This window comes from Canis lupus, chromosome 22, assembly GCF_003254725.2.
Source record: "Canis lupus dingo isolate Sandy chromosome 22, ASM325472v2, whole genome shotgun sequence".
In the NCBI taxonomy this organism is placed as follows: Eukaryota; Metazoa; Chordata; class Mammalia; order Carnivora; family Canidae; genus Canis; species Canis lupus.
Genome location: NC_064264.1, coordinates 3,506,741 through 3,534,355, shown reverse-complemented (window position 1 = coordinate 3,534,355; position 27,615 = coordinate 3,506,741). Strand labels below are relative to the sequence as shown.

The 27,615-nt window shown below is 45.3% G+C and overlaps 1 protein-coding gene across 1 annotated transcript; it reads left to right on the top strand.

Annotated features, from left to right (window-relative positions):
• Positions 1-9,817: 9,817 nt before the first annotated feature.
• Positions 9,818-11,592, top strand: LOC112678891 (proline-rich nuclear receptor coactivator 2-like). The gene has a single exon (XM_049099234.1). The coding sequence runs from the start codon at positions 9,970-9,972 to the stop codon at positions 10,387-10,389; it is 420 nt and encodes a 139-aa protein (XP_048955191.1). The 5' UTR covers positions 9,818-9,969; the 3' UTR covers positions 10,390-11,592.
• Positions 11,593-27,615: the final 16,023 nt, after the last annotated feature.

The window sequence follows — 27,615 nt, the reverse complement described above, 5'->3', positions numbered from 1 at the left end:
GACGGGCACTCAGGGGGGCACTTGACGGGATGAACACTGGGTGTTATTCTGTATGTTGGTCAATTGAACACCAATAAAAAATAAATTTATTAAAAAAAAAGAATGAAATCTTGCCATTTGCAATGACATGGTTAGAACCTGAAGGTATTATGTTAAGCAAAATAAGTCAGTTACAGAGAGAAAAATACCATATGATTTCACTTCACTCACATGTGAAATTTAAGAAACAAAACAGATAAACATAGGGGAAAGGAAGGAAAAATCAAATGAAGTAAAAAATAGAGAGGGAGACAAACCATAAGAGACTCTTAACTGTAGGGAACAAACCAAGGGTTACTGGAGGGGAGACAGTGGGGGGAAGGGATAACTGGGTGATGGGCCTTAAGGAGGGCACTTGATGTCATGAGCACTGGGTGTTACATGCAACTGATGAATCACTATGCTCTACTCCCGAAACTAATAATACGCTATATGTTAACTAAATTGAATTTAAATAAAAAATATTCTTAAAAGAAATAGCAAATGCCCCTTACAGATATGGGGCACTTCATTTTGCAAGTTACTGAGGGAAGGCATAGCACTATCAGTTAGGATATGCTGAACTGTAAGTAGCAGAAACTTTGATTCTACTGCTAAATAAATAAGGAAGTTTATCAGGCAACATAAGAGAAAGTCCGTAGATCTCTGCAGCCACAAAATGAGTAGAGTTCTGGTTCTGGGTGCCTGTTAACCATTCATTCATTTGACTCTGATGTCTTCTATGTCCTCAGGTTAACTTCCCTCATAGTCACAAGATGACCACCCACAACAATGGTAACCATAGGCTGCCTTGTTTATTTCTTGCTGGAGAGAGACAGACAGACAGACAGACAGAGAATCTCTCACCTAGTCATGGAATACAAGGCCATGTTTGGACCTACTTAGGTCTCATACCCCCACCCAGATCCATAATAGTGACAAAGAAACCACTACATGTTTCTTGGCTTGGACTAAGTAGAACCCACCCAGAGCTGGGGCTGGGGTTGATTCCCCTAACCCACAGGACTAAATGGAGGAAGGCTGGTACCTGAACCAGATCAGGTCCTTCCCCATTAGGAAAGGAGGAAGGAGAGAGTAGACAGCCCATAACCTCCACTGCAATTTTATATGATTACAAGTGTAGGCTTGTAGGCGTCCTACAGACCAGCATTCACATTCTAGCCTCAGAGTTTAAACTTAATTACTTTACTTCTTGGTGCCTCGGTTTTTACATCTATAAAATAGATGGTTTATTCGTTTTGTGAAGATTCAGTGAGCTTACATATAAAGAAGTGGGCACAATACTGGGAAGTAGTATGTACCTAATAAATGACAGTAGTGGTGAATGTTCTTACAACTACTATTATTAATCTCATTGGTGATGTTACTATGGTCATCACCATCATTATTCATGATTAAAGTCCTCATTAGCAGCTCCAATTCTTGGCCTAATTTGTAGACTGGAAGCTGGGTGCCGGGAGTGGGGAAGCAGGGGGGGTCTGGGCAGTTGAGAAACAAAGGCCGATAAGCTGAACAAGTTTCTCCCACTCCCAGCTTGAAAAGATTTGTCTAAGTCAGTAAAAGCTGCTGTCCCCACCCTCCCAGGGAAACCACAGCCCAGACCTTCCACCTTTTAAGAATCCTCCAGGTGCTTCTGCCCACATTAAGCTCCCTGCAGACCAGGACCACCCAGTGCTCTGGAAAGGTACAGACCCAGTCCTGGGAGGGTCTGCTCAGAGGTACACCTGCACCTTTCCTAGCAGCTCCTGAGGAATATCATCTATTGATCGAGATGGTTTCTGTTCCCCTCTACTTTTTATTACGCTTCTGTCTTTCCCATGGAAAATGTGAGCCAGTGAATCCTAAGAATATTTGTTCTGATGCGATATTTTGGAGCTAAACCATCTACCATCCCTTGTATACAGTTCTGACTGTGTACAGATGGACTACAGACTGGTCACAGAGTTAAGAATAGCACCTGATTCTAACATGAGTTACTGTCAGCTTCTGGGCTTCCCAAGAAGACCAGCCAATGTCTCCCCATCCCAACCATCATGCCACGTTATCCCCATCATTCCAAGATCACCTTTCTGGGTCCTGTCATGACCCTCCTCCAAGGAGTTCTATCGCCCTATTAACCTATGTAGACCTGTAGGCCCTGAGAGGGCCCGAGGTGTTCATTTTAGTCCCCTATCTGCCTCTCCCTTCCTACTCTCCCAAAATTCTTTCCTCACCACACCTCTCCATCCCCAGAGCCCCCATCTTATCTTTTTTTTTTAAGATTTTATTTATTTATTCATGAGAGAGACAGAGAGAGAGAGACAGAGACACAGGCAGAGGGAGAAGCAGGCTCCATGGACTCAATCCCAGGACTCTAGGATCACGCCCTGAGATGAAGGCAGGTGCTAAACCACTGAGCCACCCAGGGATCCACCCCCCCCCCATCTATCTTTAATATCAGTTCCTGAGATCCTTTCTGTTCTTTCATATCAGTCAGTCCTGGTGCTTTCCAAGAGAAACAGCAAGATCAAAAATGATTTTTAAATGAACAATGACATGACTGGCAGGATAGAAGGAATCGGGGATTTGGGTGCTCTAACAGATCTGGTTTGGAACCCAGCTGTGTGGCTTTAGGGGAAATTACTGATCCTCTCTGAACCCCGATGTATTCGTCTGTCGTCTTTAAAAGGGCTAAATATGACATAAATGGAAAGTGCCAGACTTAGGATCTGGCCCAACAAATGGCAGCTTGGAATTGTGATACTTATAGCACCAGTAGGAGGAAACAGATAGGGAGATTTTATCTTAGGGGAATTCTCAGCCAAGGACGAGGGGCATTCCCTTCTCTTTGCAAGCTCTAATTCAATAAGCAAATTATTTTATAAGACTGTGAGGAAAAGATTAGAACATCAAGAAGCTGGATATCAACCAGAAGGATTTTTGCACCAAGCTCTTTCATCTTCTACTCCGCCCTGGGCTGCTGAGTTTTCCTTCTTGAAAGCTCTCAGAAGTTCTTTTAGTGAGGACTCCTCTGCCTTTAGTGGGTCAAGAATAAAAAGGTTATTTTACTGTCAGCCTCCATAGACCATCCCTGCTCGATCTTCCTGATAATAAGGTAATCTCATCCTGCTTTCAGGGGCCATGTCTTTCATGCCTGAATAATTGGCAGTGATATCATCCAGTTACCTCTTTTCAGGTCCCATTTGGAGCAATGAGCAGTAGATTTCCTCTATTCTCCAATAGTAATACTAGAGAATTGCTAACAGGCAGAAATTCTCATCACAAGATACAGTCAGAGGCAGAGATTTGGGAAGTATGGCTTATATTTTCATTCTAAGGGTTTGACTTGAATAAAATATCTCTTGTGAAAAAAAAAATAAAATAAAAAAAAATAAAAAAAAAATATCTCTTGTGATGCAAGGCTCTTTTCGTGACAGCTTGATCAACGGTATCCTTCCCCAACTACAATGCTACAGTATGTCTATCAGTGTCCAACTAGGACACAGCAACTACTTAATATTTTGATTGGGGATGGTTGATTATAAAGAATTACTGACAATAACAGGGATTGGCATAATAGGATTGGCTGGTGTCTCAGTCTGCTTGGGCTCTATTACCATAGACTGGGTGACTTCAACAACAAGCATTTATTTCTCATAGTTCTGGAGGCTAGAAGTCTGAGGCCAAGGTGCTGGCCAATTTGGTCCTTGATGAGAGCCTGCTTCCTGGTTTGCAGATGGCATGCTCTCGTGTCCTCGTATGGCAGACAGCAGAGAGGTGAAGCAAGCTCTCTCCTCTCCTCTGGTCTCTTCTTACAAGGGCACTAATCCCATTCACGAGGGCCCCACTCTCACAATCTCATTACCTACCAAAAGCTCCACCTCCTAACACCATCACACCAGGAGTTAGGTTTTGCATTTGGGAGGACACATTCTACCGACAGCAGCTACTAAGAACTAGAGAGAACTCTAAAGAATAAAGAACTTACACGAGGCACAGCTGCTATTCCAAGGTTGAAACAACACCCAAGGAAGAGGTCTTCTCCCCTCTGGCTGAGATCCAGACCTTCCAGAGAGGTCACACTAGATGATGGAGAAATTGTCCAGGTTCTGCAGGTGTGGAACTTGCTGGAAATACTCCTCCTGGGGGTACCAGAGAAATCTGTCACAAGTGCCTCACTTTGGACCCCACTCCAAAGGCAAATGAGGGGTGTGTGGAAGCCATTCCCTGAAAGGCACCTGGATGGCAGCACTCAGCTCTGAAACTGTCCAAAGGAGCTGAGGAAGTTGGTGCCTGCCATGCTGTAAGAGTTGGGTGCTGGGAAAGCCAACCACTGCTGGGTGCTGGAGAAACTGAGAGAAGTCCAGAACTAGAAAGTACAGAAAACCCCTTGAGTTGGAACCCAGAGTTGGCAAAGAATAGTGAAACATCCTTAGATGGCAGAAGGAGCCAGAGGGCATCGGTGCAGGGATGGAGCACACCTCTCATGCATCTCCTGGAGAGGGAGCACGCCTCTGGGACTGCACTGTCCAGTAGGGTAGCCACTGGCCACATGTACGCATTTTGATTCAAATTTTTAAAAACTAAAATTAAATTAAATTAAATTAAATTAAATTAAATTCTAAAAATCAGCTCCTCACTGGGTGTTATTCTTTATGTTGGCAAATTGGACACCAGTAAAAAATAAATTTTAAAAAATTTTAAAAAATAAAAATCAGCTCCTCAGTTGTACTAGCCACATTTCAAATGCTCACCGGTCATATGAGACTATCAGTTCACCCCAGGGACAGCCCAGCTCCAGGGTGCTATGCCCATGGCCCCACACATCTGGTCTGGGAGCCACAGTGTGATGTTGGCCATGTTTGACCCTAAGGCAATGTTTCTGGCTTCTCACAATCTTCATGACACATGCAGGAGATCCAGAACATCCAAAGTGCAACTGGTGAGAGGACCCAGGGGTTCTAGAAGAGCCTAGTTTTATTTCCTTTAGGCTTCTTGTATACTACATTATATTTGTGACCCTATTACCCCTACACTTCCCAGACTGGAGTCCCACAGCACGTGTGTAAGTTGCCAAGAAGCAAGTGTTTTATGCTCAATTAGGATTCTGAAAATTCTAGGCTAAACTAAATTAGACAGGGTTGTTTCCTGCACGGCAGGCAATGCCCATGCTCTATATTCCTCCAACAGACTTCCAATGGCCATTGCATCTCTTTGCCTGAGGGATTTCTCCGAAGCCTGCGAGGCTGCTTTGTCAGTGACAGATTGGAAGTGCAAGAAATTGGGAGCAGCCCTCCAGGATGACTGACGGAAGATGATGTATAAATAGTTCAGATCCTTTATCCCTCAGATGAGACGATTCTGAGGCTTGCACGCTACACTGTCTCCCAGAGTCTCCCCTCAAGTGCAAGCTCCGGTCACACGCAGCAGAGGCTGCCCTAATTATATACCCTTTCCTGGCGTCCTTACCATTCTCCTACTGCCTTCTCACTTCTTTCTTGTTGTTCCCCAGATCCCCCAAATAAATGACCTGTCTTTGAATCCTTACTGCAGCCTCTGCTTCTAGGAAAACCCAAACCGACCTTCTAAGTGACTCCTTAGCTATTAATACACATTACCAATCCCCAAGAGAGGAAGAGCATACACAACAGTTCCCAGACTCTGACATCGAGTCCACCTTCATATGGCGTTCCTGTCACCTCTCCCTTAAACAGTGCTCCAGAAAAAACAGCTAGGAAAATGCTAGTCTGAGTCATAAAGAACAGGCTCCAAGCTCCTAACCCTCAAAAGGAATCTGAAAGTCGCTGTAAACTAGAGTTTAAAGACATCAGTCCACTGGGCTGCAGAGGCCTTGGCCTTATCTTTATAGAAGAAGTTCTCTAGGGACACCTGGGTGGCTCAGCGGTTGGGCGTCTGCCTTCAGCTCAGGTCATGATCCTGGAATTTCGGGATCGAGTCCCACACTGGGGTCCCCGCGGGGAGCCTGTTTCTTCCTCTGCCTGTGTCTCTGCCTCTCTCTGTGTCTCTCATGAATAAATTAATAAAATCTTAAAAAAAAAAAAAAGTTCTCTGAAATCAGAATGGAAACTAAAGAGAAATGTCTGCCTGCCTTATCCAAAGCCAAAATGCATTCATGATAGGAACTCTGTGAAGTCCGTGGCATCATGGTAGTGAGAGAGTGCAGAGAAGGCCAGACAAGAGGACAGAGGAAGCAAGAGGTTTGCCACTTGAGGGTAGATGAACAGTTAGGATCTTCCAGTGGGGGGTGGAGGGGAAAAGACAAAAGTGACAAATGAGGCCTAGACCATGAATAAATAGCATACATGGGATGAATGTCTTTCCCGTCCTCATTTCAGAATATCAGGTTTAGAGCGTAGCTTTTAGTGTTGGAGAGAAATAAGTTGGATGTAAAATGAGCAATTACTACTATATTCAAATTATACCGTTTGTACAATCATGGAATCTCCCTCCACTTCCTCACTCAAGACTCAAAAGCTGAATATGAAAATACAGTCTATGAAAGGTTAAGCAAGTTCCTGGTCACCAGAGTCAACAGAGAAGCAGCGTTGCATAGTGTAGGCCTCGGAGTCAGACGGGGTTTGAATAGCAGCCCTGCTGAGCAACCAAGGACATGCCCACAGCTGGGTGACTGTCCACACTTCAGGCCCCTCATCTGGAAGTGCAGAGTACCCGCCTCAGAGAGTTGCCCTAAGGATGAACACCAATGTGTATCAAAAGCCCAGGATAGGGCCTCCCCGGGCACTGGTTCAGCAGGAACTGTCAGTACCTAATAATCCACCAAGGCATCTACCATGTCCTGTGGCCTTATTTCCATAATCTGCTGTGACCAGTGGCAGGGAAAACAATTGAACCCTGTACCCATGGGGCCTTAGCATCCTTGTTAAAGATGAGCCCCAGGGGATCCCTGGGTGGCTCAGTGGCTTAGCACCTGCCTTCAGCCCAGGGCATGACCCCGGGGTCCTGGGATCGAGTCCCACGCTCCCCACATGGAGCCTGCTTCTCCCTCTGCCTGGGTCTCTACCCTCCCCTCTCTCTCTGTCTCTCGTGAATAAATAAATAAATAATCCTTTAAAAAAATAAAATAAAAAATAAAGATGAGGCCCAGGGTCAGAAGGGCAGCAGAGGCGCGTGGCCATCAGGACACAGGTCCCCTCTGCTCTCTCCTTACCTGGGGAAGACCAGGTGCGCCGCTGCAGAAATGCCTCTAGGCTTAGGGACATTTCCATCAATGTTCCTATTTCCCAATCACACTTCCCGCTCCCACCCCACCAATCCCCCGCAAAGACAATTCTCTTGACCCCACTTCTCCTTCCAGCGACCTCCCAACGTCCCCACTCTCCTAGGCAGAAGCCCCTGCAGGAGTCCCTTAGGTCGCTGTGTCTGGTCCCCTCCTCCCGCTGTCTGTTGACCGCACTGCCCCTCACGGCTCTGGCCCAACTGACCCCCACGTCACCAAATCCAATGCTCATTTGTCAGTTCTAGCTTTTCCTGACCCTCTGCAGTGCGTGACTGTCACAGTCCCTGTCCTCCTCCTCTCAATTGTGTATTCACTTCAGGACTCTGTACCCCCTGGTCCTCCTCTGCTGGCCCTGCTTTTCGGTCCAGGGGCCCCCGGTCCTGCTGAGTGCTCAGGCCCAGCCGTGGCCCTCAATTCCCCCACATGTGTCTCCTCCTTCAGTGAACTCCTCCCTGGCTTGAAATAACACCTATAAGCTACCGACCCTCACCCTTCTCTTCTCCAGCAGGGACCCCTTCCCTGAAAATAATCAAAACTCCCTCTCTTGTCCCCAACCCCAAGCACTGCTTCCTTTTGTTAGAGACAAAACATTTTCCAATGGCCAGTTCCTCCTTCGGGTCAAGTATGGACAGTGACAAGAGTCCCAAATAGATGCATCTATAACTTCTGGAATGTCCTTTTTCCTCCCCGATGTGTCAGCCATATACCCATGTTGCATTCCATTCTCATGTGTTGCACAACTCCTGGACCTTGCTCAGGCTTGTCCCAGCTCAGGCTTGTCCCTTGCTCAGGCTTGTCCCAGCTCCGGATTCTCGTCGATACCTCGGTTTGTCAACACTTCACCTACATCCCAGTATATAGTTCTATTAAGAACATTTTAGTCACTTCAAAGGATAGGAGATATAATCCAAGAACATAATGACTTCTTTGAAAATGGTGAGGCATAGTGCAGGAAGTACGCATTTTAAGACCATCTTATCGTGTCATATAATCCAAGATTTGTTAGAGAAACACTGTTCTGGCAGTGGAGGGGATGGACATGAAGCTGGTTGGGAGCCTAGAGGGGAGCCCAATCAAGAAATAATGAGGCCTGAGGGTAGGACAGCCACTACACATTTAGAGTAGGTGCCAGAGCTAAAATCTGAGCTTACACGGCCAAAAAGATAAGAGTGAGATTAAAACAAAACAAGATGAACTTGGGTAAATGGCCTCGTGGAATAAAAGTGGGAGTATAGAATGAGAAGCAGCAGATAGGCGCCTAATTAATGGGTCCTTGCGATCCTACGTTCCTCTTGCTTGAGAAGACAGTCCCCCTCCCTCTAGCTCACAGGGAGAAGGAATAATAGTAAAAACCGGGACCACCCAGAACTGATCACCTCTATTCCTGCCTTCCCGCCGCTGGATGGGGACTCTCCTGACTGTATGGGACAAGGTTCAGAGCTCAAGCAGGACAACGCTGTGCTCTAAGGCAAGGCCACATAAGCCCAGTCCACACCTGCGCAGCTTTGGGCCAATCCCGCGGGCACGACACTTTTAAAGGAATAAAAGAACTCATCAGAGCTGAGGAGTTAGCCTGGCAGCACTATTGATGGACAAGGAGACATCCTACTCGGTGAAGACGTGGGAAATGGCAGAAGGAAGTGGTGAGCTTGACCCCACAGCCAGGGGGCCCGCCTGGGACAGCCTGCCACGCGTTAGTCTGGCTCACGGGTGGGGAAGGGGAATGTTCCTCCCCTCGTCTATCTCTTCATGCTCTCTGTTGCTCCGAACTATTCCTGCCCTTCCGTTTTCAGACTCGAGGGCAGATCGGTGCAATTGAAATGACACTAAACTCAGGGACAGGAGGAAGGTGTGTTAGCCGGTCATTCATTCCACGAACGTTTTCAGCTTCTACGATTGTGGACCCAACCCCAATGGGATGGTGTCGCTGTGCCCAGCCAGGGCTTCCAGATTAGTAGGCATAGCTGCAAACAACTTAGTGCACACCCCTTGCCAGGCACCATCCCAGGTGCTTTACTTATATCAACCCGTTTAAAATTTTTAAAATGGGGAAACTGAGAGATTAAGGAACTTGTCCAACGCTACACAGAGTTAAGTGGCAGATCTGGGATCTCAAACCAGGCAGTCTGGCTTCAGGAGCTGTGTGTGCTCTTAACCAATGTAAGATCTATGGGATGAACTATAAATAATTGAAATGGAGCGTTTCTGGTATTAGGTATTAGTAGTTGAACATACTACTACTGCACAGGGCCAACTTGCAAGGGGAAAGTTCGGGAAAGACAGCTAAGCCCTTGAGCAAGGTCTTGCCAGATGACCGGAGATTCCCTCCCCAGGTTGGGGGTGTGAGCTCCAGACAGAGCGAACCTTGTGAGCAGAGACAGGAAACAGGAAGCTGAAAGGAGGTGGATCAGAGTGGCTAGAATTAAGACTTGGGGGTAGAGGCGGAAGGAGGAGGTCGAGTCCGGACGCCGAGGACTTCTCTCAAGCTTGTGTGCTGAGGAGACTCCGATGTTGGCCTCAGCTCCTAGGCTGAACTCGGCTGATCGGCCCATGAAAACTTCTGTATTGAGACAAAGGAAAGGATCCAGCAGAAAGCAACATCTCTTACCCTGGGCTTGGCAGCAAGGAAGGGGACAGGTGGTGGAAATCCTGCGATCCGAAAAGCAGACTGAAAGGTGACAAAGAAGCTGAAGATGGGTGGCAGAGAGAGGTATAACATTCCAGCCCCTCAGTCGAGAAATGTTAGTAAGAACCAGCAACAGCTTAACAGACAGAAGACCAAGGATCAGAATTCCCAAATGAAGGTTGTTCACAAGAAAAAAGAAAGAGGACACACTTACACCTCCTCAGCAGCTGCACGGCAGGCCATGCAAAATGGGGGGAAGAACAAAAATTTTCCAAATAATCAAAACTGGAACTCTAGCTTATCAAGTCCCACTTTACTTTTTAAGTCTCAAACTAATCAGAACTACGCTGGAGCCAAGTTTAGTGAGCCACCATCACCAAGTGTTCTTCCTAAACCACCAAGCCACTGGGTTCCAGTTTCCTTTAATCCTTCTGATAAGGAAATAATGACATTTCAACTTAAAACCTTACTTAAAGTACAGGTATAAAATAAGATAAAATACTAATGTTTAAATTTAGTTCTATTTAAGGGTAGTTGTCAGTTGTTTCAGACCAAATTCACTAGGGAATTAATCTGTAAAATTGCTAATTAATGTAGAAAACATTAGATTTCATCTTAACTGTTTTACGTATAGTGTGCACTGTGATGTAATGGTAGTATCAGTGCAACTTGAAATAACTAAATTATTGAGAATTGTACTGGATATTGTGTTCTCAATTGAGTAACTCTTAAATGAAACCTGTCAAATTTAGATTTGGGGAATGGTAATCAACTATTCCTATGGTCTGCTGGGCACAAATACTAATTTAAGATTATCATTCATGGATCAGTAGTTTTACTTGTTGGAAGCTAGTGAATCTGATTATAAGCATCCAGTTAAGACCTACAGGGATTGGAGTAGTTGAATATTTAACAGTTTAAAGTCCTAGAAACACCCAAACCAGGAATATGACAACAACCCAATGCACTGCCAAAAAGAAAATATGAGTTTTTCTTAGAGAATAGTTGCATTTTTGTAAAACTATGCTGGTGAAATGTGGAAAAGGGCACTAGGGGCTATCTAATTTAGATGAGACCATATATCCCAATGGCCGTTTGTTTCATGCAGTGGGTGTCTGCCAACTAATGCACCAAAACCATTTCTTACAGAAACAGTATTTGGTGGTCATTGAGTAGCTTTCAAAATACGTTTTTGTATTACAGCACTGCATAAGCTATTCTGACAGTGATCTGGTCTCAAATCATTCCCTGCAAAGCTTACTTGAAGTGGGGAGCTGTATAATGTGAAAGTTTTAAGTACCTTAGGAAAGAGCCATGTAAATATATGTAATAAACTTGTAGCATATGTAAAGTTTTGTTGGCATTTATCCTACAAAAATAGAATATTTTAGTATGAATTTGCTGAATGTAAGACCATGGACTCTGTTTTTATACTATGGCCTGATTTTAAAGGTCCAAAACAAATTGTTTTTAAAAGTTTGCCCTTGTGCTAAAGTGCCAGTGTATGTATAATTGATCTGGTTGTAAACTATATTTCAAAGTAAATCCTAGTGTAATAAGTTTTATATAACTAAAGGTTTTAAGCTGCTAAAACACTTCCTATTTTTAAGAGATGTGAGATGCAGTATGGGACTAATTTTTCTTTCTTAAGCCCAAAGATTAAACTATTAAAGGTCCCTCCAACCCTAAAGATTCATTCTGGCTTTCAATAATTTTTGTAATCTATAATATGAATATAGTTTAGTGTATGATGTCAGTATATATTTTGTTACTAGTCCAAGTGCAACCCAGGGGACCATTAATGCAAAAGATGTAATTTCTTGCATAATATCTTGATAACGTGTTTTACCTAAATATAAATTAATCCAACATTAACTTACAAATCTGTATGGGAGACTCAATTTAAAAATTATTAAGTGCCCTATTCTAATTTGGCTTTTTGACATTTTAAAGCAGAATGGCCAAATTGTATTTCCCCAGTTAAACTTAGATTGAGGTGATATTGCTCAAGTCAAATAATGCTATCCTAAAGTTTACATAGTACTTCATGTACATTTGTGAATTTCAAGCATGAAATTAAAAAATAAAATTGCCTCTTCCCCCCCCCAAAAAAAAAAAAAAAGAATTAAGACTTGGGGGGAGAGGGGGAGGGGGCAAGGCAAGGGGAAAAGCTAAAAAGTTGCCCATGTGCCTGAGGCCTTCTAAGTCATGCAAAAAAATAAATAAATAAACCAAGATATCTTTCTTCTAGGTGATACTCTCTCACTCAATTCCTCTTAGATCAGCATTTGAAGTCACTGGAAAATGAGAGAGCCACAGCTCCTGTGTGCCCAAATGCAATGACACTGTCTCCTACTAGCTCAGAATTGCTTTTGTTCAAGGCTTCTTAAGTGTCTCCTGTGCTACAATGAGCACATATGGTTAAACACAGCAGTTCAACCCCCACCAAACTGCTTAATGGGTGACACAAAGCCACCTCCCTAGTTGTGCCCAGGGAGGGACTCTATTTTCAGCTCCAATGCCAATCAGAAGGGACCCTCTTCATGGCCAAAGGACGTCTACAACCCCTTTGACCTTGCAAAGCATTTAGACAAACGAGTTAGAGCGCAGAGAAAACTTAGGTTCGGAAAGCAAAGCTGCAACATCAAACAAACAAGAAACCATTCCAGGGAAATAGATGAAAAGTAAAGCAAGGAGCCAGCGTGCTTTTTAATGTGTTTCCGAGAGAAAAAAAAAACTAAACAAGTAAACAAAATGCCCCTGTAGCATGTTTGTGATATACAAGACACTTAAGGGAAACCCAAAGCAAGTGCCACTGCAGAGGCAGAGCTGCGTGCCTGCCTCTGAAAAACCCCGTCCTGTGAAGATGGGCTTGGGGAGCAGAGCATGCGGCACATGGAAGAGCGCCTAGGGAACTCAGACGCCCCATGTAAAGTCCAGCCCCAAACAGGAGCAATTCTCTGACTGTACATAAGAGAGGGGACTTTCATCAGTTCCTAGAAGGAGAAAACCAGGACACCTACCTTAGTGTGCACTCTCTCGCAGCGGCGTTTACCCTTCCTTCCCCTCAGCCCACCCCAATTCAGGTCCATCCCCAGAGTAGGAAACTCAAGCCCCACTCCCACCCCCCACACATGGGAATGGCCTCTCACCAAGAGCATCTACCCAGTTGAGTAACCACAAGTCCCAGTCTTTGGTATGTGCCTCTCAAATCTGATGTGCAGGACCGAGTCTTTGGTTCCTACCATTGCTGCCGATCTAGAAGGGAAGGTGTAGAGACACGGGCATAGTGGGAGTCCATGACAACCTTGCCTTTCCTATTCTTCCATCCACACGGGGTCCTGAAGACCTCGAAAATAAAAGGGGTGAGTACAAGCTCCAGATTGTTCACCTCTTTGGGGGAGGTGGATGCATCCTGTCCTCCAGCACCTCAACAATGACTCAATCTTGAAGGTACTGAGGTGCTCCCTGACGCGTCCCTATGGGGGAGAAACAAAGCCCTTGTTTTAATCTCTGATAAGATATATCAGACACACATTAGCTGTGTACTAAAATGTATATGGTTCCCTTTCCACGGGGTGAGCCAAGTTCCAGAACTACTTCAGATCAACATAGATTCTCCTGGGTTGGATGGTCTCTCGTGACAAATTCAGTCACAACTCTGGTGTCCAGAGGAGGTACCAGACAAGCAGCCCCTTTACTGAATGTCACCTGACCTAAATTCTTTTCTGCTGGATGTGTCATCTCATTCAAATTTATCCAAGCACAGAAAAACAAAGATGGGCCCAAACGTGAAATGGAATATGGATGAGCTATCTGGTTCGTCTAAGAGGCAGAGCTGATATCTAAGTATCTAGGCTGACTCTGGGTATCACCATGGCCTGTGTGTGTGCATGCATGCACATAGAGAGAGAGAGAGAGAGAGAGAGAGAGAGAGAGAGAGAGAGAGATTTGCCTGAAAGAGTTGGACTGACCCCATAGCAAGAACCACCCAACCCCTTACCCTGTCCTCTCCCAAGACTTGCTTCCCGAAATCTTACAAAGTACAGCGCTGATTGGAGTCCGTGATACAACTAGTGCCCTAAAATTCAGTGCATCAGCTTTGAGATTTATCCCTTAGGATCCCAGGATTGAGTGGTTGGCTTCCAGAGGTCACAATTCAGAATTTGCTTTTATTTGGCTTGGGATGCAACACCTCCCACGCACATGGAAATTCTAACCCACACACAAATATTTACCCAAGCATCGGTGAAGGAGAAGGCTCATTAGGAAACAGTACACAGCTTTGTCACACGTGTCCAGATCCAGTTTCATACAAGCTAAGCAGCATCCCAGGGCAGCCACTAACTTTCTCTCCGGTGGCAGCCATAGCAAGCAATGAACATGCCACCCCAAAATGTAATTGTCACACTACCAATTTTAAAAACCCATGGAACTCAAAAATTTTAAGAATATAGAGCCCATGTTTTATTCAGGTCTCAGAACTGTATGTGCTCTTTAAAATTATATTTAGTTATTTTTTTAAATTTTTTTTTGTAAAGAAGACAGTGTATTCCCTAGAAAATAAACAAACTGAATTTTGAGGCAAAGCAGGTCCCGATGGAAATACAACTGAGAAAGGATATTACAGACTCTCTTACATATTTATCTTCTGTACACAGTTTCCTCTAAAAGGACCAAGAGCATACATTGGGATTAAGGTGCATTTCCTTTCTTTGTGGAGTGAATATAGTAATGCCAGAAAATGAGAAAAAATGAGAACCATTACCACACAGAAGACTCTACTTCAAAACCAAAAATAAAGGCAAAGGATGGCTGATGACATACAGAAGCAGAAATAGGACACCTTGTCTTATAATATCTTCCACACTCTCCACGAATCCCTACTCTGGATATTCCTGAAGGATGCTTCCACTCACACATATCAAAGCCCCATCAGGGGAAGCACCCCTGCTCTTTACCTCCCGCTTTTAATCAAGACCCCCTCTCTACCCAGCCGGCTGCCATTGACGGATCAAGCACTTACTCAGCCCATTTTACCTTCCCGTCCACAGGGTGAACAGAGCGGATCTGAAGCGCATCCGAGACCAGCCTCAGCTGAAGCCACTGTTCTACCGCAGAAAGCGAGTGGGACAGGTACATTCTGTCCACACCCGGGTCATCAGAGAGCCGTACAAACCCCAAAATGGCCTTAGTGGGCAAGGAGCTCACTCCAGAGAGCTGGGCCTTCTCTCCACCCCCACCTTAGGGAGCCCCCCCCCTTCCAGCCTCCAGCCTCCACACCCTCCTATTGTCACTGGAGCTTTGTATTGAACATTGGGGTTTGTAAGACACGCAGACGGGAGTCCTAAAGTGAAGCGAGAACAACTTAGAGCATCCCAAAGAACCGTGCAGTACCTCTGACCTCCAGAACAATCCAGATCTCAATAGGCTACACATTAAGGAAATCCTGCTCACTCTACTCTTGGAGATTCAGACACTAAACGGATTGATGGTTCTAAGAGACCCTGAAGCCAAGACATGGTATCCACTTTCTTTAACTAGGGGCAGAGCCGACGTCACTGACCTATGCAGTCACGCAGGCCCCATGTTTAGAGGAGCCCATACATGGCCTGATGCTCTGTGGTCACCACCTTGAAATTCCTAAACATTTTTTAGCAAGAGGCCCCACATCTTCACTTTGTACAGGCCTCTGCAAGTTCCACGGCCAACCCTAGCCAGGTGGGTTGCTCTTGTATTGGCAACACCTCTAAACAACCAGAGGACATAGTCTGTGTGCAGTGTTAAGATGAAAAGTACTGGAATCAGGAAACTCTAAGGAATAGATTACCTCTCTCGTGGCTACTGGCCCATCAAGGTTTCCCTCCAAGTTGCCTGAATTTTTTCACTTCACTTCGTCAAATGGCCTAAAGGTTTCTTTGCATTGGGGAAAAAGAGTAGTGAAGGAGGAAGAGGTGGGAGAGAAGAAAAGAATCTCTTAAAAAATAAAATAGCTTGGACAGCCCCGGTGGCTCAGCAGTTTAGGGCCGCCTTCAGCCCAGGGTGTGATCCTGGAGACCCGGGATCGAGTCCCACGTCGGGCTCCTGCATGGAGCCTGCTTCTCCCTCTGCCTGTGTCTCCGCCTCTCTCTCTCTCTCTCTGTATCTCTCATAAATAAATAAATAAAATCTTTTTTAAAAAATACAAATTAAAAAATAAAATAAAATAAAATAAAATAGCCTTAGAAACCTGCCAGGATATCAATCATTCACATGAGAGTATGAATTAATTGACTCTTTCTGCTTCTCTCAGAGGGAGGAGGGAGGAGTGGTCTGTAGCAGGGGTCCTGGTGAGAAAGATGCCTTGGCGGTGGGCTCTGGGCAGCACTGAGGACACTGAGGTCCAGGAAGGAGAGGACGGGAGCACCCGTCCTCCAGAGGTAGCTGAGGGGTGCAGAAAAGGAGCAACCATATGATAATGGTAAATTTCTCTGCCTCTTCCAGAGGTTTCCCTGGCACAGGTCAGTGCCAAAGAAAAGCCAAGTCCTTTTCTCCTTTCTGGACATCACGAATCCTAGTCCACAATAAACCTTGCAATTAATCAACATCATTAATTTAGCCCCATCACATCCCAAAGACATCTGCAAACTGGCTTAGCACGCCACACACAAGACAGGTTTTCTGAGGGAAAATGCCCTTAGAATTCCAAATCTCATTTTTACAAGCGAGTTTTCAGGACATCCCCTACCCAAAGGTTAAATACAACCTGAATCCTATTCTGCAGGTGCACAGAACCAACAGAAATGCCAGGAACTACATTCCTACAAATGAGTTTTTTTTTTTTTAATGTGCATTAGCCCTTTCCCCAGTACATTCAATTAGTAAAAATAAACAAAACGATGACTGAGTCCAGTATTTGCCAAGAGTATTGGCGGTTGAAATTGAATGATCTGATATTTTTTACTTAAATAGAAAGGGCACTTTTCTTCCAGAGATTCTAAATTCCTAATTCACCTTTATGGGAAGTGAAATATGGATCGATTTCCACATATCCATGGAAACCAGCAAAAACCACTTGCCCATCTGACAGAGAGGTACAAGCCCATGGTGGGACCCCGTTCCCAGCTTTGCACTTTTCTCCCTCTGCTGGCCCAGATTTCGACAATCCGGGCACACGCCCGCATGACCCACAGAGCCTTTCTCCCCAAACGCCAGCCTGGAACAGGTAAAACTTACACAGCACCTACCAGGGGTCACTTTAATTTTTTTATATAAATTTATTTTTTATTGGTGTTCAATTAGCCAACATATAGCATAACACCCAGTGCTCATCCCGTCAAGTGCTGCCCTCAGTGCCCACCACCCAGTCACCCCCACCCCCCGCCCACCTCCCTTTCCACCACCCCTAGTTCGTTTCCCAGAGTTAGGAGTCTCTCATGGTCTGTCTCCCTCTCTGATATTTCCCACACATTTTCTCTCCTTTCCCCTTTATTCTCTTTCACTATTGTTTATGTTCAAGGGGCCACTTTAAATGTCTTTCCTCTAGTCTCAGTGACAGTCTCTGAAAGAGGGGCTATTGGCCCCCTTTTAGAGATGGGAGAAACTGAGGTTCAGAGAAATAAGGGCTTTACCCAAAGTCACGTGGCAAGCAGGGTCATATTGGGCTTAGGACCACTTGTCCTCCACTGACACTGGGCCCCCCCCTAGGGCCCACGATTAGGACAGCAGGACACTCTGGGTAGGTGGAAGGAGTGGGAAGAAAGTGGAGAGGAGCATGGGTGTTGAGCGCTCACTGTCCCCTCTACAGCTTACCTGTCAGTCAGGCTGCTAACCAGCCCCAGGAGGAAGAAGAAGGCTCCCACCCCCCAGTGATGATGATCGCAGCCCCGACCCCCACCTGTGTCTCACCTCAGTGTGGGCTTTGTCCCACCCTCACCACCATGCCTAGAATCCGTCATTGCGCCTCCAACCCCGACATCACCAGAGACTTCTCCCCAGACTTAAAGAAGCGAGATTGGGATGATGTGACAGGAACAGCAGCTGCTCCTGGTGCCATGAAAATTATGCAGCGTGTGGTCATGAGCAGAGGGCGAGAGAGGGGTCTTGCTCTTCGGTGCCTTCTTCTTTATCATTTTGCTCAAGCCCCGGTAGCTCTTACAATATCCGCCCTCCCCCCCCAAAAAAATATCTCCTTAGATCATGTCTTATGGAAATGTCAATATTATTTCTTTTATGGCCTTTTTCATTCTAATAAATCTCAACATGCTGGAGTCTTCATTTGACTGAGCTTTATCATAAGAATGATGTAGAATGTGTCGTCAAGGTATAAATCGCAAATATGTAAATCGCTGATACATATGTATGTCCTCAATTTTACCTTTCTAACTCTTTTTCCTAAAAATGACTTGTATTTTCTCCTTTGGGGTTGCTACCCAAAGTGTCATGTGAGACAGTGGTTCTCCTCCCTGGGTGTATATTCACAGCCTATGGGGATGTTTCATACGACATTATGGCCTGAGCCCCAATCCAGAAACAAGGGACGGAGTCTCAGCTGGGCCTGGGCGTTGCTTGAAAAGTCCCTAGAGAGACAGAACACAAAGACTCCTAACTCTGGGAAACGAACCAGGGGTGGTGGAAGGGGAGGTGGGCGAGGGGTGGGGGAGACTGGGTGACAGGCACTGAGGGGGGCACTTGACGGGATGAGCACTGGGTGTTATTCTATATGTTGGCAAATTGAACACCAATAAAAAATAAATTTATAAAAAAAAAAAAGAAAAGTCCCTAGATGGTTCAAAGGGGTTTCTTTTTTTTTTAATTTATTTTGTATTGGTGTTCAATTTACAGAATAACCCCCAGTGCCCGTCACCCATTCACTCCCACCCCCCGCCCTCCTCCCCTTCCACCACCCCTAGTTCGTTTCCCAGAGTTAGGAGTCTTTATCTTCTGTCTCCCTTTCTGATATTTCCCACACATTTCTTCTCCCTTCCCTTCTATTCCCTTTCACTATTATTTATATTCCCCAAATGAATGAGAACATACATGTTTGTCCTTCTCCGACTGACTTACTTCACTCAGCATAATACCCTCCAGTTCCATCCACGTTGAAGCAAATGGTGGGTATTTGTCGTTTCTAATGGCTGAGGAATATTCCATTGTATACAGAGACCACATCTTCTTTATCCATTCATCTTTCGTTGAGGAGCCTAATTTAGGGCAGTGATGCATGTTGGCAACAACAGGGAAGATTTTTTAAAGAACCAGTGCCCGGTCCCACTCCCATGATTTCCTCATAACTGGCCTGGAGCGAGCTTGGGAATCACGACTGGAAGCCCCCCAAGGGACTCGAAAGGGCAGCTCAGTCTTTGAACCACCGCAAAGCCCATAAGGAAATTATCATCCAACCAAAAACGATGGCAAACCAAGAGACGAAGAGTAGGGAACAAAACTATCCATGCTCTTCAGAAGAGTTGGAACCCAACACCTGTGCCCCCACCCGGTCCCCTTCCAAATGTGCCATCAGTGGTCTCCCCCTCGTACCCCCTGCTGAGTGGTAGTGAGCACACCCAAAGGTGACAATGCAGGTAAAGTGATTAGCAACACACTCAACACTGCAACTGTGCTATTTTAGTTACCGGTAGCTTTTTTTATTCTCTTTTTGGCAATAATTCCTGGTGATGACTAACGCTTCCACAGGCTTATATTCCCCGCACTATTCAAGTGTTTAACATAGGCTAACTCATTTCGATTGTCACCATGACCTCATAAAAGAATCAAATTATAAGTCCCATTTTATAGATGAGTAAATTGAGGCACAGAGTGGTTGGGTGACCTGCCCGAGGTCCCGTACGCAGTGAGTGGGGCTCCCTGGGGCTCCAGAGCCCAGGCTCTTCCAGTATGGACGCTCACTTGTTGTCCTGGCCGTCAGACCACCCTACCTGGCAGCAGGCTCACCCCTCCAGTTACCTCCACTTGCCCTCATTTCTAGACGCCGTCGTACGGAGTAGGGGTCTAAGCAACTCCTGGGATTTGACAGACACTAAAGAGCCCGTGGATCATCCCAAAGTCCAGTCACCAGCCCCTGTTCCTGCCGTCAGGGAGAGCTCAGTGCTCCCTTCTCTTTGGCCCTCCGACACCCTCTTTGCAGGTTTAACACCTGCTCAGGGAAGTTTACCTCCGTCTTCTGTTTGTTGAGAGCCTTCAACAGAATAACGCGGGTGTAGGTCCAGGCACAGCATCTAGGACCCAGTACTCTCAGCCAGGACTATGTCCCTGCTGCCCTTGATCAGTCTGACTTCTCAAATCTCTTGGGAATTATTTCCTCCCGAGCAACAGGCCTCCGAGTCCCTCAGCCCAGGGAACAGCTGTATCTTTCCTGTTGGCCCACACGTCTGCCTGTTGGGCTGCCCTCAGATCCGGTGCTGGCCAGTGGCGGCAGGTGCCAGAGGGGGAGTCTGGGGAAGGGAACACGGCCCCATAGCGACAGCCACTCCTCCAGCAGGCTGCCATCTGAGCGGCATTGCCCACCTCCCCATGGGCCCACTGGCCCTACACAGAAGCTAACTTACTTCCTCCCCCATTTATCCACACAGAGTCTGCAGAGAGCTCGGCTCCCCTGACTGCGCCCAACCAAGACTCACATCCCAAACCCTTCCTCCCAGCCTCCTGGGCCTGCCGTTTAGATTTGTTGGTTCAATGTAAGCGTTTTTCCCAAGATGGCCCTACTGCAACATTCATCGATGCCAAGAATTACTTCTCGGTTGCCAAAACCTTTTATTCAGCTTCCTAGATGCCAACTTTTAAGGCCCCAGTCAGTAACATCGCCTCTTCTGAATCATCCATTAAGTTCCCTCTAATGGCTCTGCAGTCTGGTATTTCTTCCTCCCTGGGCATCATTTTGGAAGTTTTCCTGGCCCCTTATTTTTTTAAGCCACAGAGCCTACAAAGCCCATCAGTCTAAGTACGGGTAACAACTATTCTCATCTTCTAGAAGTCACTTGTGGATGCCAGGAGGAGCTAGACGGCGGAAGAGTAGGGTCCCCAAATCACCTGTCTCCACCAAACTACCTAGAAAACCTTCAAATTATCCTGAAAATCTATGAATTCGGCCTGAGATTTAAAGAGAGACCAGCTGGAATGCAACAGTGAGAAGAGTTTGAGCTTCTATCAAGGTAGGAAGACGGGGAAAAAGAAATAAAGGAACAAAGGCCTCCAAGGGGGAGGGGCCCGCGAGGAGCCGGGCTGAGGCCGGGGCGAGTGTCCCCAGGACAGGAGAGCCCCGTCCCGGAGGAGCAGGAGCTGCACCGACCTTCCCGGGGGAAAGGGGCTCCAGGGAGGTGGAGCAGGACCCAGGAGGGCGGGGATGCCCTCGGGCTCCCGGGGACAGTAACAGCAACTGCGCGCCCAGGAGAGTGCGCCGAGCTCCCTAAGGGCTGCAGCGCGCACGGCGGGACCGGCGGGACCCGGAGCAGCTGAAGGGGCTCGGGCGGCGGCTCCGCGGAGGGGGCTGCGCGGCCCCGGGAGCAGCTCGGGGGGCTCGGGCAGAGGAAGAGGCTCCGTGCGGAGGGGGCTGCGCGGTTCCAGGAGCAGCTCGGAGGGGCTCGGGCGGCGGCTCCGCGGAGGGGGCTGCGGGGCGGGAGCGCGAATCCACCAGCGCAGGCTCCGGAGCACAGGGCGCCGGGACACAGCCCAGGATCCGGCGTCCCCCGGGACAGGCAGAGGCCGGGAGGGCCCAGGACAGCAAGGACGCTCCTGCCCCGAGCAGATCAGCGGCCCCGCCCCGGAGCCTCCAGGCCCTGCAGACGGAGTTCCTGCCGGAGCTGAATCCAGGTTTCCAGAGCTGCCCCGCCACTGGGGCTGTTCCTCCTGCGGCCTCACGGGGTAAACAACCCCCACCGAGCCCTGCACCAGGCAGGGGCACAGCAGCTCCCCCAAGTGCTAACACCTGAGAATCAGCACAACAGGCCCCTCCCCGAGAACACCAGCTAGACTGACAACTTCCAGGAGAAGCCAAGGGACTTAAAGAACACAGAATCAGAAGATACTCCCCGGTGGTTCTTTTGTTTTGTTTTGTTTTGCTTTTTGATTTGTTTCCTTCCCCCACCCCCTTTTTTTCTCCTTTCTTTTTCTTTCTCTTTTTCTTCTTCTTTTTTTTTTTTCTTTTTTTTTTCGTTTTTTTTTTTTCTTTTTCTTCCCTTTTTTTTTCTCTTTCTCTTTTCTTTCCTTCTTTCTCTCCTCTCTTTTTCTCTTTTTCCCAATACAACTTGCTTTTGGCCACTCTGCACTGAGCAAAATGACTAGAAGGAAAACCTCACCTCAAAAGAAAGAATCAGAAACAGTCCTCTCTCCCACAGAGTTACAAAATCTGGATTACAATTCAATGTCAGAAAGCCAATTCAGAAGCACTATTATACAGCTACTGGTGGCTCTAGAAAAAAGTACAAAGGACTCAAGAGACTTCATGACTGCAGAATTTAGAGCTAATCAGGCAGAAATTAAAAATCAATTGAATGAGATGCAATCCAAACTAGAAGTCCTAACGACGAGGGTTAACGAGGTGGAAGAACGAGTGAGTGACCTAGAAGACAAGTTGATAGCAAAGAGGGAAACTGAGGAAAAAAGAGACAAACAATTAAAAGACCATGAAGATAGATTAAGGGAAATAAACGACAGCCTAAGGAAGAAAAACCTACGTTTAATTGGGGTTCCTGAGGGCGCCGAAAGGGACAGAGGGCCAGAATATGTATTTGAACAAATTCTAGCTGAAAACTTTCCTAATCTGGGAAGGGAAACAGGCATCCAGATCCAGGAAATAGAGAGATCCCCCCCTAAAATCAATAAAAACCGTTCAACACCTCGACATTTAATTGTGAAGCTTGCAAATTCCAAAGATAAAGAGAAGATCCTTAAAGCAGCAAGAGACAAGAAATCCCTGACTTTTATGGGGAGGAGTATTAGGGTAACAGCAGACCTCTCCACAGAGACCTGGCAGGCCAGAAAGGGCTGGCAGGATATATTCAGGGTCCTAAATGAGAAGAACATGCAACCAAGAATACTTTATCCAGCAAGGCTCTCATTCAAAATGGAAGGAGAGATAAAGAGCTTCCAAGACAGGCAGCAACTAAAAGAATATGTGACCTCCAAACCAGCTCTGCAAGAAATTTTAAGGGGGACTCTTAAAATTCCCCTTTAAGAAGAAGTTCAGTGGAACAGTCCACAAAAACAAAGACTGAATAGATATCATGATGACACTAAACTCATATCTCTCAATAGTAACTCTGAATGTGAACGGGCTTAATGACCCCATCAAAAGGCGCAGGGTTTCAGACTGGATAAAAAAGCAGGACCCATCTATTTGCTGTCTACAAGAGACTCATTTTAGACAGAAGGACACCTACAGCCTGAAAATAAAAGGTTGGAGAACCATTTACCATTCGAATGGTCCTCAAAAGAAAGCAGGGGTAGCCATCCTTATATCAGATAAACTAAAATTTACCCCAAAGACTGTAGTGAGAGATGAAGAGGGACACTATATCATACTTAAAGGATCTATTCAACAAGAGGACTTAACAATCCTCAATATATATGCTCCGAATGTGGGAGCTGCCAAATATATAAATCAATTATTAACCAAAGTGAAGAAATACTTAGATAATAATACACTTGGTGACTTCAATCTAGCTCTTTCTATACTCGATAGGTCTTCTAAGCAAAACATCTCCAAAGAAACGAGAGCTTTAAATGATACACTGGACCAGATGGATTTCACAGATATCTACAGAACTTTACATCCAAACTCAACTGAATACACATTCTTCTCAAGCGCACATGGAACTTTCTCCAGAATAGACCACATATTGGGTCACAAATCGGGTCTGAACCGATACCAAAAGATTGGGATTGTCCCCTGCATATTCTCGGACCATAATGCCTTGAAATTAGAACTAAATCACAACAAGAAGTTTGGAAGGACCTCAAACACATGGAGGTTAAGGACCATCCTGCTAAAAGATGAAAGGGTCAACCAGGAAATTAAGGAAGAATTAAAAAGATTCATGGAAACTAATGAGAATGAAGATACAACCGTTCAAAATCTTTGGGATGCAGCACAAGCAGTCCTAAGGGGGAAATACATCGCAATACAAGCATCCATTCAAAAACTGGAAAGAACTCAAATACAAAAGCTAACCTTACACATAAAGGAGCTAGAGAAAAAACAGCAAATAGATCCTACACCCAAGAGAAGAAGGGAGTTAATAAAGATTCGAGCAGAACTCAACGAAATCGAGACCAGAAGAACTGTGGAACAGATCAACAGAACCAGGAGTTGGTTCTTTGAAAGAATTAATAAGATAGATAAACCATTAGCCAGCCTTATTAAAAAGAAGAGAGAGAAGACTCAAATTAATAAAATCATGAATGAGAAAGGAGAGATCACTACCAACACCAAGGAAATACAAACGATTTTAAAAACATATTATGAACAGCTATACGCCAATAAATTAGGCAATCTAGAAGAAATGGACGCATTCCTGGAAAGCCACAAACTACCAAAACTGGAACAGGAAGAAATAGAAAACCTGAACAGGCCAATAACCAGGGAGGAAATTGAAGCAGTCATCAAAAACCTCCCAAGACACAAGAGTCCAGGGCCAGATGGCTTCCCAGGAGAATTTTATCAAACGTTTAAAGAAGAAATCATACCTATTCTCCTAAAGCTGTTTGGAAAGATAGAAAGAGATGGAGTACTTCCAAATTTGTTCTATGAAGCCAGCATCACCTTAATTCCAAAGCCAGACAAAGACCCCGCCAAAAAGGAGAATTACAGACCAATATCCCTGATGAACATGGATGCAAAAATTCTCAACAAGATACTGGCCAATAGGATCCAACAGTACATTAAGAAAATTATTCACCATGACCAAGTAGGATTTATCCCTGGGACACAAGGCTGGTTCAACACCCGTAAAACAATCAATGTGATTCATCATATCAGCAAGAGAAAAACCAAGAACCATATGATCCTCTCATTGGATGCAGAGAAAGCATTTGACAAAATACAGCATCCATTCCTGATCAAAACTCTTCAGAGTGTAGGGATAGAGGGAACATTCCTCGACATCTTAAAAGCCATCTATGAAAAGCCCACAGCAAATATCATTCTCAATGGGGAAGCACTGGGAGCCTTTCCCCTAAGATCAGGAACAAGACAGGGATGTCCACTCTCACCACTACTATTCAACATAGTACTGGAAGTCCTAGCCTCAGCAATCAGACAACAAAAAGACATTAAAGGCATTCAAATTGGCAAAGAAGAAGTCAAACTCTCCCTCTTCGCCGATGACATGATACTGTACATAGAAAACCCAAAAGTCTCCACCCCAAGATTGCTAGAACTCATACAGCAATTCGGTAGCGTGGCAGGATACAAAATCAATGCCCAGAAGTCAGTGGCATTTCTATACACTAACAATGAGACTGAAGAAAGAGAAATTAAGGAGTCAATCCCATTTACAATTGCACCCAAAAGCATAAGATACCTAGGAATAAACCTCACCAAAGATGTAAAGGATCTATACCCTCAAAACTATAGAACACTTCTGAAAGAAATTGAGGAAGACACAAAGAGATGGAAAAATATTCCATGCTCATGGATTGGCAGAATTAATATTGTGAAAATGTCAATGTTACCCAGGGCAATATACACGTTTAATGCAATCCCTATCAAAATACCATGGACTTTCTTCAGAGAGTTAGAACAAATTATTTTAAGATTTGTGTGGAATCAGAAAAGACCCCGAATAGCCAGGGGAATTTTAAAAAAGAAAACCATATCTGGGGGCATCACAATGCCAGATTTCAGGTTGTACTACAAAGCTGTGGTCATCAAGACAGTGTGGTACTAGCACAAAAACAGACACATAGATCAGTGGAACAGAATAGAGAATCCAGAAGTGGACCCTGAACTTTATGGGCAACTAATATTCGATAAAGGAGGAAAGACTATCCATTGGAAGAAAGACAGTCTCTTCAATAAATGGTGCTGGGAAAATTGGACATCCACATGCAGAAGAATAAAACTAGACCACTCTCTTTCACCAGACACAAAGATAAACTCACAATGGATGAAAGATCTAAATGTGAGACAAGAGTCCATCAAAATCCTAGAGAAGAACACAGGCAACACCCTTTTTGAACTCGGCCATAGTAACCTCTTGCAAGATACATCCACGAAGGCAAAAGAAACAAAAGCAAAAATGAACTATTGGGACTTCATCAAGATAAGAAGCTTTTGCACAGCAAAGGATACAGTCAACAAAACTCAAAGACAACCTACAGAATGGGAGAAGAAATTTGCAAATGACATATCAGATAAAGGGCTAGTTTCCAAGATCTATAAAGAACTTATTAAACTCAACACCAAAGAAACAAACAATCCAATCATGAAATGGGCAAAAGACATGAACAGAAATCTCACAGAGGAAGACATAGACATGGCCAACATGCATATGAGAAAATGCTCTGCATCACTTGCCATCAGGGAAATACAAATCAAAACTACAATGAGATACCACCTCACACCAGTGAGAATGGGGAAAATTAACAAGGCAGGAAACAACAAATGTTGGAGAGGATGCGGAGAAAAGGGAACCCTCTTACACTGTTGGTGGGAATGTGAACTGGTGCAGCCACTCTGGAAAACTGTGTGGAGGTTCCTCAAACAGTTAAAAATATACCTGCCCTACGACCCAGCAATTGCACTGTTGGGGATTTACCCCAAAGATACAAATGCAATGAAACGCCGGGACACCTGCACCCCGATGTTTCTAGCAGCAATGGCCACGATAGCCAAACTGTGGAAGGAGCCTCGGTGTCCAACGAAAGATGAATGGATAAAGAAGATGTGGTCTCTGTATACAATGGAATATTACTCAGCTATTAGAAATGACAAATACCCACCATTTGCTTCAATGTGGATGGAACTGGAGGGTATTATGCTGAGTGAAGTAAGTCAGTCGGAGAAGGACAAACATTATATGTTCTCATTCATTTGGGGAATATAAATAATAGTGAAAGGGAAAATAAGGGAAGGGAGAAGAAATGTGTGGGAAATATCAGAAAGGGAGACAGAACGTAAAGACTGCTAACTCTGGGAAACGAACTAGGGGTGGTGGAAGGGGAGGAGGGCGGGGGGTGGGAGTGAATGGGTGACGGGCACTGGGTGTTATTCTGTATGTTAGTAAATTGAACACCAATAAAAAAAATAAATTGAAACTAAAAAAAAAAAAAAAAATAGAAGTCACTTGTGGAGAGGAAAGTTCACGTAGGAACCCTTCCTGATCTAGGCTACGTGCGTTTCTGAAGGTGTGGAATGCTGTTTACCTATGGTTCCCAGGACAGTGTCAGGAAATCCTTCTCTGTAGGACAATCGAAGGTAGCCCAGCTCTGTCGGCAGGATTACCACACAGCGGGCGGAATGCACTCTCTGGAGCCCAGCTGTGGGGTCTGGAAATCTAAACTCCATTAGCTTGCTGGGTAACACTGAGCTGTGTTTTACTTTCCTGACCTCAGTTTCTCCATCTGAAAAATGGGGATGGCAATGGGATTTGTGTGGGAATTAAAGGAGACGATGCATTTCTCATAGTTGGCTTGGAGAAGATGCTCAAGAAATTACTGCTGCAGTTACCATTACCATTTTCATTATACTTATTGATGAAGCGACGGTATTCTCTTCTCC